The sequence below is a fragment of the Salarias fasciatus genome, chromosome 10, assembly GCF_902148845.1.
Source record: "Salarias fasciatus chromosome 10, fSalaFa1.1, whole genome shotgun sequence".
NCBI classification, from domain to species: domain Eukaryota; kingdom Metazoa; phylum Chordata; class Actinopteri; order Blenniiformes; family Blenniidae; genus Salarias; species Salarias fasciatus.
Window position 1 is genome coordinate 4,281,223 of NC_043754.1, and position 11,470 is coordinate 4,292,692.

At 48.9% G+C, this 11,470-nt stretch overlaps 1 protein-coding gene across 1 annotated transcript; it reads right to left on the reverse strand.

Annotated features, from left to right (window-relative positions):
- Positions 1–289: 289 nt before the first annotated feature.
- ripk4 (receptor-interacting serine-threonine kinase 4) lies at positions 290–9,269 on the reverse strand. The gene is made up of 8 exons (XM_030101617.1): positions 8,953–9,269; positions 6,532–6,823; positions 5,830–5,978; positions 5,615–5,664; positions 4,250–4,408; positions 4,022–4,137; positions 2,677–2,917; positions 290–2,545 (listed from the first exon to the last, which is right to left on the reverse strand). The coding sequence occupies exons 1-8, from the start codon at positions 9,132–9,134 to the stop codon at positions 1,251–1,253; spliced, it is 2,484 nt and encodes an 827-aa protein (XP_029957477.1). The 5' UTR covers positions 9,135–9,269; the 3' UTR covers positions 290–1,250.
- Between the last annotated feature and the right edge of the window lie 2,201 nt (positions 9,270–11,470).

Below are 11,470 nucleotides of genomic sequence, written 5' to 3' on the forward strand. Positions count from 1 at the left end.
ATCCAATGAAACAATATGGAAGATGGATGGGGGGATAATTGATCATAAAAGTTAAACTGTTCTCCCCAATGCAGGAAATTGAGCCAAATAAGGAGTGTAGCAGTGCTATCTTCTCATATTGGACTTTGTGAATTAATTTGTATTGTTTTTATTATTTTGATCGTCAAGGATTTGGTTCAGTGTCAAACAACTGACATAACTTTGACATTCGAAGTTAAAACGCATCGTTTTTACACTTTTCTTTCAGGATTTTTTTTTCTTTTTCTGTTTGCAGAGCAAAGTTTTGAAAAAAAGGCCTGTTTACATGGAAATGGCAAAAATGTCGAAAACAATGTAGTTCAGCATTTCATACTTCGAGTTGGCGCAGTTGGTCATTTTTATGGTGAAACCAATATACTCTATAAACAGTAACAAAGGGATTTCACAGACATTCAAATGCACAATAGTAGCATTCAGAGACGTGTTTGTGACTTCTCACTGAAAGGGGGAGTGGAACATTTTAAAAAGTTGCTTTTCCAATGGCGCCAAGCAACGCTGTCATGTAAACAAACCCCGAAGATGTACAGAAAGTTCCACATTTTCACTTGAAAACATCAAGTAAGCAGAGCCTAAGATGCAATTCTTTAAACTTTAAGGCATGTCCCATTGTCCAAATATTGAAAGGAAATAACGATTTCAGGGAAAAGCATGTTTGCAGACTTCAGTGTGAGGCTGCAGTCATGTGATTAGAACGTCGTATCTTCCCTTGCAAAAGGTTTGTCACATACCATGATCATCAAAAGCAACAAATTGAAGCCGGAGCATAGTTTTCAGATGTTTTAATGGATGATGCAGCACTGATGTGTAACACGTACAGAACACTGAATGTTTATAGGCAATGATCTACTGCATTTGTCTGGCAGGCTCACGACCGGTTGGTGTTCTTTTAAATATAGCTTACAGGTACATCAGCTGCATGGTGGTGTTGTTTAAAAGATCCCACAGCATTCTTAATCATAATCACTGATTGTCTCCGAGTAAAAAAGTAAACATTACAATTGAAACGGCATTTATACTTTGTATTTACAGATTCACAGTGTACATATTTACATCGAAGCTTATCTGGTCGTTAGGGTCCTGGCCCATTGCGTCCAAAAACCTTGAAGACTGGAATGACTATCCCATACCCAACTTTGAGGCAGCAGAGTAGAAAAAAAACAATATACATGGAAGACAGTTCGCTACATTTCTGGCAGTGTCTTTTGCTCTGGTTAGCACTGTGCTGAGGCGCAGTGGGAGCTGCAGGGCTGTGGGCCGTCTTTGTTCCTGTGCTCTGTCAGTTTGAGGATTACCACTTTCCTCTGGAGTGGCCCAATGTCAGAGTCCTCCCTGAGGGAACCGGCATCCTCCTGTAGGGGACCGGCGTCCTCCCGGAGGCTACCGGCATCCTGCTGCGCTGGGCTCTCGGGGAGAGAGTCCCGGCACTCGTGCGGCAGCAGCATGGTAATGGCGTTTGAGTGTCCGCCCTTCACTGCCAGGTGTAACGGGCTGAGGCCCTGTCCGTCCAGCAGGGACGCTCCGTCCGGACAGTGAAGCAGCAGTTCTTTCAGGACGTCACAGTGTCCGTTCTCCGCCGCCACGTGGCAGGGCGTGCGCAGAGCCCGGTTGGACTCGTAGGGGTCGGCCCCCTCCTCGATCAGCATCTTGACGGTGGCCAGGTGGCCGCGCTGCGAGGCCAGGTGGAGCGGCGTGAGTTCTTGGGCGTTCTGCGCCTGGATATCCGCTTTGTGTTTGATCAGGAGGCGAGAGGTGCTGGTGTGTCCCGTCTCCGCCGCCACGTGAAGCGGCGTGTTTGACCCGGCCGACGTCAGGTGGACGTCGGCCCCCAGCTCGATCAGAATCCGCGCCACTCGATACTGCCCCCTCTGGGACGCCAGATGCAGAGGCGTGCGGCCGTCGGTCGTCTGGCCGTCCACGTCGGCGCCGGCCTGCTTGACCAGCAGCTTCACGATCCCCAGGTGTCCCTGCCAGGCGGCGAAGTGGAGCGCCGTCCAGTGGTCCTTGCCTTTAATCCGAACGTCGACCCCGCGGCTCAGGAGCACCCGGATCACGTTCTCCTGGCCGTGCTGGCAGGCCACGTGCGCCGGCGTGCGTCCCTGACCGTCGGTCTCGTTGATGGCTGCGCCCCGGTCCAGCAGCAGCCGCGTGATGGCCTCGTCCCCGTTCTGGGCCGCCCAGTGCAGGGCCGTGTACTGGTCCTCGTCTTTGGCGTTGACGTTGGTGCTGCGCCGGCCGAGCAGGAGCTCCACCAGCGGCTTCAGGTGCTTCTCCGTGGCCACGTGGAGCGGCGAGGAGCCGCGGGAGTTGGCCAGGTTGGGATTGGCGTTGTTCAGCAGGAGGAACTTGACCGCCTCCTCGTTGGCCATGGCGACGGCGTGGTGGAGCAGGCTGCCCCCGCCGTCCAGGAGGAGGTCGACGTCCTGAGGCTGGAGAATCTTCATCAGCTTGGCGATGTCTTTGGTCCTGATGGCTTCACACAGCTTCCGCTTTTGGATCTCCGCTAATTCTGTGCAACGTAAAAACAAGACATTCCACCTACTTTATACTACCAGTAGTAAATGTCAGGATTTCTAGGTGCTTCCATGATCAGGACCAGTATTTCTAGTAACAGTTTCTAAGACTTAAGTCCGCTCTTACCACAGTTGCTTTCCTTCTCGAAGGACAGCGTGATGGAGTCTTGAGAGGAGAAGGCGGAGTCTGCAGAGGAGATGCCCGACAGTCTTTTGCTGGTGTTCTCCTTGCTGGGGCAGCTATCCTCCTTCACTCGATCGAAGCTCCTCGAGATCCCATAATCCACCTGGTTCAGCAGCTCCGATAGGGTGTAGTCTTTTTCCGGTAGCGTGGCCGACTTGGGACGCACGGGCTTACCGTCGTTTACCTGCGGGGCAAAGACTCAGGTGAGTGTGTACGTCGGGACGAGCAGCTCATCCACATTCTGCACATTCTTATTTATTCACACTCAGGCATGTAACTGGAGCTCTTATCCAAATCCAGCCGAATGTTTACATAAAGATAATTTCTTAAAATGTTCGAATGCGTTCAGACGTTTGACTCAGCTTATCGTCGATCCTCACACACAAATCAGTTCCCATAAGCTGGATGTTTGTTCGGTGTCACGTACACAACAAGCGGCTCGGAAGTGACAGAGCTGTCCACAGGTTAAACAATGCCATCTGTCAGCATTCCTCTCCCACGATGCAACGGTTTTCCGAATCAAACAAATGACTTATAAAGTCATAACAATGTCAGTGGCTACGCATTAATGAGGAAGCTAGAAAATCAGTCATCGTCTGCATACTTTAAAGGCATGATAACTACTGAGAAGGAAACACCTGTTCTGGAAACAGACATTCAGTGTCTGAGTCACAATTTTAGTGGTTCAGTGAATTTTACCAAATGTATGTAGTACAAAACAAAAAAAAAAAATCATTCATTGAGGACGAAAAGTTGCTAAATCGGATTTTGACTGACCTACTTTTACTGTTTTTGGTATTTCCAGTAAAAGTGAACAGGACAATCTAATCTTTTAAGTGAACTATCTCATCAGTCATCCAAGTCATGCCACATTGTATTCAAATGAATCATGAGAAAAACAAAAGAGACATGCGTGCAGAGAACAACACGCTATAAACATTAACCATGGGAGAAGACAGACATTCGCATGGACAGACGGCTGAGTTGGACTGTTATTACGGCGACTGTCAACTCTAAAACTCCCAACTCCAGGAGAATCTGGACTGGGAGTCATGATATTCACATGACATTGTTCATCTGCAAGGAAAACTGTGTGCATGAGCAGGAGCAGCACGACAGAAAAGTTCAATTTTTCCCACGTTTTCACGGTGACAGAGTCGGAGTTATTTCTAAAGTTACACCATTTATGCAGTAAAAACCATTTTCTCCTGGGACTTTCAGTAATCCCGAGAGGGAGACTGACAGGTTCAGCGTAGCTGTATAAAACATAAAGAGCTGCCTCTCATACCGGCTCATCTGTGAGGGATCTCTGTGACGAGGGCTCCAGCTCTGACGTGGACAGAGTCGGCGTTCTTGGTTCCTCCTGAGGTTTTGAGCAGAGCTCCTCGGCCTCCGATGTGATATCTGGAAGGATCACAGCTCCGTGTGAGGTTTCAGCGATTAAAGAGTGCTCCAGCGGTCCGTATGTTTACCTCTGGGGTTTTGTGGTCGGAGCCTAAATAAAAAGCGGACTTACCCTGGAAGCTGGGTCTGGCTTCGGGCTTGGTGGCCCAGCAGCGCTGCATGAGGCTGAGGAAGCCGGCGCAGGCTGACGGTCGGCAGCGCGGCACTGCTGCCAGGTCCGGGCGCACTCCTTTCACCACCTTCACCATGATCTGCAGGATGTTCTTGTCTCCTGATGGCAAAAAATAAATAGAAGAGTGGTTTATTTTCACAGTGAAAGCATCTTTCCACATGTTGCAGCGTACATCAGGACAGCTGTGGAGACGGGCGCCACCGCCTTCATAGATAGTCCCAGCTTTATCGGCACCTTCCTGTGTGGGTGAGGTCTGGGAGTGCACGCTGTTATTTCCCATGGGAGCAAACAGGGAGAAGCTCCCTCCGTCCTGCTCTGGCCTCTTTTTGTTTAATCTGACTGTGGGATCAGCCCAGTCAATGATTCAGAACAAACAAGTCGAGGCCTTAATCACCGCCGCTTCACCTCCTATTGTGGCCGTAATACCCCTCGCCGGCGCAGGGATGGTCGCCGGCCCGCCTCACTTTTTAATTATATCTGGATCAGCAGAGGCGGAACCGACATGGAAGAACCCGATCCAGGCTCCGGTCCTCAACCTGATACGCCTGGGAAAAAAAAAAAAACCTCCCCGTGGAAAAATAAAGAAAGTAGTCTGTGCTTGCCAGTCTGGCCCTGTCCACCTGCCTGCTCAGGAATTCACAGAGTAAACACACACACACACACACACACAGGGACACAAACACACACACCTAGAAAGGTGTAACCATTGTGTTTACGGGAAATTCTCAGAGCTCTTTTTGTGCCAAGTAGGATGTTAAAAATAGGTGGAAAGTTTTTGGAGAGATTAATGAGCCATGTTAAGAAGGCGTGTGATCCTGGCAAGTTTTTGGGGATTTGTTCCGGATCGGCGTTTAAGTTTTAGAAACATTTTCCTCGTCATTTTCAGGACTTTTCACACCGGAACAGAATTTCTTTCTTTAAGGCTCCGCAGGCTTCACTGGAAACAGTAAGAACGTTTCAAACAAATTGCTACAGATCAAACTCACCAAGTGACTTCCTGTCACCTCAGGGAAGAATTTTAACCACAGCACTGCTCCTTCAACTTCTGACCCTCAGTGTTTGGTTTTGATGGGTCATTTCATCTAATCTGATAAGCCTTGTCAAACCCTGATCTGCCAAATCAGAAAAACTGAGAGCAGAAAGTTGCTTTTGTCTGGAAAAGTACTGAAAGGAAGTGAAGATGTATTTGTGAGGAGTATTTGAGAAATCAGTGACTCATCACCAAGACTGACAACCATCATGACGACCGTTCCCTTTCAGTGGAACAAAACAAACTTTGAACTTTGACCTCTTGACAGGACTCACCTTGGTAGGGTTTCTTCTGCGTGAGAATCCCCCAGATGACGATGGAGAAACTGGAAAAGAGACAAAATGATCAACTCAATGAAGTCAAAATCAGATTATAAAGAAGTGGATGTGGACTGGTGTTTTTCCACAGCTGTAGTTCTTATCGTTGATCAATCCACACTAAAAGACTGCAGAAAAGCAGATAAGCAGAAGCTGACCCCCCCGACCCCCACCTGTACACGTCGTGCTTGGTGTCCGACACCCGGTCCTTCTCGATGATGCTCTCGGGCGGCAGGTAGGCGATCGTACCGCAGAACCCGTCTCTGCTGATGTCGTCGGCCCGTGACAGGCCGTTCCAGCGGGCCAGGCCGAAATCGGATATCTGAGGCAGAAGATGGAGACCAGATGAGACCCTCAGATAACGGACCCCCCCTCCACCCCCACTATCCCCACTCTGTCTCTCATGAACCGTCACGGCGGCGATGACTAACTGCCTGCTGACTTCTTATTATGTGCACCCAGTGAGGGCAGAGGCAGCCAAGTCCCAGCCTGCAGGAGAGGAGAGGCCCTGCACGCCCACTCACACACACACACACACTCATACACTCACACACACGGGGAGGTTTAATGGGAGCTGAATGGATCCTGTCAGGACAGGCCCCACTGAGGTGTTTACATCCAGGTATTAAACTCCAGAAGCGACGGTTCCCACCCCTGGCAGTGCGGCTCAGAGGCGGGACCCGGGCTGAAGGCGCCTGTCATTTAAAAATGGATGAATGGGAGCAGCGAAGCGCCACGCCACACACATTCCTCCGCAAATGAGATCAAAACAAAAAAATAACATCAACTCAGGGCCTTTCTACTCGTTCTTCCAGACTGGCTCAGTTTGGGGTTTGATATATTCTGATTCCGTGGAGCCGGGGTTGAGCGCCCACCTTGACGTGGTAGTGGGCGTCCAGCAGGATGTTGGCCGGCTTCAGGTCCAGGTGGAGCAGCGGCGGGCTCATGCAGTGCAGGAAGTTCATGCCCACCGCCGTCTCGTGGATGATGCGGAAGCGGAGCTCCCAGGGCAGCGGCTCGGTGGCCAGCAGCGTCTCCAGCGACCCCGTCTCCATGTACTCCATCACCAGGCCCTGGGGGTCGTCGCAGATCCCGTACACCGGCAGGATGTACCGGAACTTGGCCGCCTCCATCTTCTTGGCCTCCTCCAGCAGCTCCGAGCGCTCCCTGCATTACAGAAACAATTACCCTCAAGTTCCATCTCCTTGTGCAACCATGACGGGGCAATTTCAAAAGGATAGGTGTTTTTTTATGGTGCATATTTTAACCTTTGATTCCTGGTGGTATGCCGTTCAGCCGTCCCTCCAACCGGCACGCCAATCAAACATTAACTTCATCATTATGAGATCATGCGCTGTTCATTCTCCCGCCATGTCTGGTTCAGCTTTTTGAAATTCCAGCACATTTACAACATGACAGATATATCCCTGAATGTCTATCAGGAGGGCGTGACCCCAGGCTGTACTGAACTCAGCAGCGTTCATCCAGAATATGTAGGCTACAGGATGGTAAGTGTGCAACAGTTCAAGACATTCCAGCTCAGGGAGGCTTAAAAGACTTGAAAAACTCTGTTGCTCAGTCTTTATCAGCTCGCCGCCGCCGCTGATGACATACCTCAAACACAAGCATGCAGGTCAGTCCAGACCTCAGCGCCTGCTTCCCCCTTAATGAGGACAGGAGAGAGAGGAGGACTGAGCTAAATGAGCCGAATCCTGCTGCCCTGCAATCAATAAAACAAACTGAAATGTTGCAGCATTTCAGTCTCCTGTTCCTCTTGTCTCAGGTTACTGTAACTGTCCTTTCTGGTGAGGAACAGGTGATACAGGCCCCCCCCAAATCCCCTAAAAACAATCTTCCGGGGCAGGAATGATCAAACATGACACAGGAGGACGGGCGAGCGCTTGTTTACTGAAGCCTGGGTCTAATCCAGAGCGCTCCGCGGCTCCTCACAATGCGGCCCGACAGGACCGGTTCTGCAGCTTCCTGCATTGTCTGTGCCACACAGCGGCAGCCAAACAAAGGCGCCTTTGAGTCCCTGCTGCTGCTGCTGCTTCTTATGAACGGGTCAGTGCAGGCTGCAGGCAAACCACTGTTTATGTACCCTGCAGATGTTTGGAGCCGATAACATCACCGGTTCAGGTTCAGCGGCTCCTTTAAGTTCGGGGGGGGGGGAAGATGGTGGTGTTTAATGTTCCCGTTTGAAATGATCCGGTGACCATGACCAGATAATAGATCTGCTACATTCTTCTCAGGCTTGGAAAATAACTGCATGCAGTCGCATTCTGTTGTGTGCTTCACAGACTGAATATGAAAGAGTGAATCTTCCCCCGGTGCCTCATTCTGGTTCATCTTGTACCAATAATCCACAAAGCAGCACAGTTCAGCACACATTCACACGTGCATTCCAAAAAAATCCAACATGCTTTCCTGATAGACACAGGTAGAAATCACAGGCTTGTTTGGAAAACAGATAACTGCAACCTCCAATAAATCGTTTAATAAAGCACCAAAGTGCGTGCATCAACAATTTACACGAACCATGGCATTTATAAAGGCATTAAATGAGACAGATAAAGTCTCCAGCAGCTTTTGTTGTGATCTATAAGTGGATCCATAAACCAAAATTGCAGGTTTCACCCTTCAGGAATAGACTCTTCTCTCAAATGTTCATTTCTTTTATATTTAACCCTTTATGGAGACTCACTGAGATACTTGGAGTTGTTTTAAGGCCGTTTTCTCTCAGTTTTTAAGACTTAAATCCATATAAGTGAGAGAGAGAGTGTGCGATAAACACATTTCTACAAAATGCGATAAATTACTGACTGAATTTTGCCAATAAATTGCCTTAGCACTTATAAGTCCTACTATTCTACTCCATAATGTGCTTTTTGCAGCCTAAATAAGACTGAAAGGATGTAATGGATGTATTTTTGAAAGCTGACATGTCTTCACCAGACGGGAAGAAATCGCCTGAAGGGTTAAAAAGAGCCTCTGTGGTCACTAAATCAGCTGTGATGCCTTCATGTGTGTGTGCGTGTGTGTGGGTGTGTGTGTCAGCTTTGACCCTGAACGCCGTGAGCCATGCCCTCACTGAAACACCCAGACATGGCCTGTTTGCTGCGGCCCAGACTGGCACACAGTGACTCACGCTTTACCTGACGTTCACTCGCTCACAGCCGGAGCCCGGAGCGTCTGCCGGGCCAACACTCGTGCCCCGATCGCACGTGAAAGGTCAGAGATTTCAAAAAAGGAGGGAAACGGATCAGCAGAGATAACCCCGAGCAGCTGGGACTTACTTCTCGTCCATGCGGAGGCAGGGGGGGCACTTGATCGCCAGCCATGTTTTCCACTGTCGGTGCCGGACTTTGTAGACTTGTCCAAATCCACCTGAGCCGATTTTTTCCCAGCTGCCAAACTCAGAGGAGTCAAAGGTCCGTAGGAGCCCCATATTCCCGTGTGGAGAATCCGGGACGTCCATAGCCGAGCCGCGGTTCCCACCAGGGGTGAGCTCCTCTTCTCTGATCGTCTCCAAGGTAAAATCTATGAGGGAGAGGGACAGACTGTTCACTCTGACCAACACGCCGGCCTGCCTGGCTGTGAGCGCTTCCTTGTTTTTCCCCCTCTGCCTATGCTGAGCGAGGCTCCTCCCTGAGCCTCCCCTGAGCGAGGCTCCTCCCTGAGCTCAGGTGACGAGGAGGCCTGAGGACCGGCCCTGCTGCTGCTCCTGCTGCTGCTCAAACCACCACTCTAACACCACAGGCGCTCCGGAGCTTCCTGCCGGGAAAAACTGAAAGAGAGAAGAGTTTGTGTAAAGCAGCCGAGTCGCCGGAGCGAGGAATGTGCCGTTTAATAAACACACCTTCGTCCCTCTGCAGCACGTTACACAACACAGCCGCCTGCAGGCAGCAGAACACGGAGAACAATCGGCGGGTTATGCGACACTGACCCGGTGTGTGTGGACACACACATCCGTCCAGAAGAGCCCAGAACATTGTGTTCTGGATACAGCAAGTTTTTAACCTGCTCTATTACCAACCACCTTTATTCTGCTTTCAGGCAAAGAATTAAATCTCAACTTTTTAATAAAAGTGACTGCAGACAGTTGATACAACTCGATACACACTTCTGTGTGTCAGTGTTTCAGAGGTTTTATCCAGAGATCCTCATCATGTCTCAAATCTGGCCCTCATGGGTAAATGATTCATCCCCCACAATCATAAAGCAGCAGTGACGTGGAGGTCACAGGTCATCGGCTCCGGTTTAAAACCTCACATGCGGATGTCATAATGTGGATTCCTGTAAGACGCAGTGTGTGTTACCGTGTCTCAGGCTGATAAGGAAGATAAGAGACGATGCTCGTCTGCAGGAGTTCCTCAGGCTGCAGAGATGAAAAAATAAATGATTTAAGCTTTTTAAGAAAATGTAAGATTTAAAAAACAAATGAGCAAAGAATAAATGAATAGACTATAACCTCTCTGAACATGAGACTTAATCACAGAATGATTAAATTCAAATGTAAATGGAAAATTAAAAAAGAAATAAAATATCACATTTATAAAGACACATTTTCATTGAGTGAAAAAAGGTAGAAAATGGCTGGAGGCGAGTTGCACTATAGTATGTCTGCTAAGTAAAAGCATAAATTAATCAAAAATGAATTAAATTGAATTGAAATAATTAAAAATAAATGAAATCAAATCAAATTAAAACATTGACATGAACTAATTCTCTTGCAGATGGCTGCAAAGACAGTCAGAGGCTTGCTGACCTTTGTAATGATGAAAGCATCTTTAATCACTACTAATTAAAAAGAAAAGAAGTTCCTGACACCTGAGTCATCTAGCTGGTCGGCGTCCAAACAACACAGCTGCAGGTCTGACAATGAGAGGCGTTTCTGTCAAATCACCATTCAGATTGAGACAATTAATCACAGTGACTGTCAAAACAGAGCAGCAGAGCTGTGAGTTTATTTTCAGCAATTGAGAAAAAAAAACACGCTTCTCTTCTTCTCACATCAGCTCTGCTTTTAATATTTTTAATCTGTATCTCTCAGCACTGTATGAACGTCTCTATCCATCCTTTTCTTAATTTCCTCCTGAACTCGAACCAGGGACCCCTGGCTGTGAGGTGAGAGCACTAACCACTACACCATGTTAAGAAGACATTATGGGATGTGGGCCTGATGTGCGGATGTGCTCATTCCTAGATCTGTTGCAGCTAAATAGAAAGTTCAGTTCTGTTTTCCTACAGCATCGTTTCACAGTTTCAAATGAAAATAAGTTCGATTCCTGTGTTCGTCAGCCTGCTGCCGACGTTCTGGTGTGTTTACCCCCGTCTTAAGGCATGATATCACCTCCGCCCGCTTCTCTGGAGTTAATGAGGGAACTGGAAGGACCGGGTGCGAAGCTGTTGAGGCAACAGAGCGCCGCGTGTTTGTGTTCAGGCTGCAGCTCTGCAGACGCCGTGGGGAGGGGGGTTGATCAGGATCTGGAGGTCAGATCAGCTCTCTGGACATCCTCATCGATGAGCCGGTTCAGAACTGATCGGGAGTGTGAATGCAGGGCGGATGGTGTTGAAAACCACTCAGGAAGCAAGGCAGGCGGCGGCTCATTACAGCAGAATGTGGATCAGTGAGTCTCGGCCTGACGGCAGCTCAGCTATGTGCTGAAGTTCTCGGCTCTGTTCCACTTCTGGACGCTCGGTTTGCCCCCATCAGACGTCCCTCGAAAAACACTGCAGCCGCGTGGAGGAAGTCTGTGATTGTCTTACTGATTAGAGACGATGAAACTCATCAGAAAGCCTGATAACCATCAG

Coding starts and splice junctions, on each gene's coding strand:
- ripk4 (XM_030101617.1), bottom strand. CDS start 9,134: ATGGACGTCCCGGATTCTCCACACGGGAATATGGGGCTCCTACGGACC. Junction 5,979..6,531: donor ACGCCCACTACCACGTCAAG/GTGGGCGCTCAA, acceptor CTTCTGCCTCAG/ATATCCGATTTCGGCCTGGC. Junction 5,665..5,829: donor ACCAAGCACGACGTGTACAG/GTGGGGGTCGGG, acceptor TCTCTTTTCCAG/TTTCTCCATCGTCATCTGGG.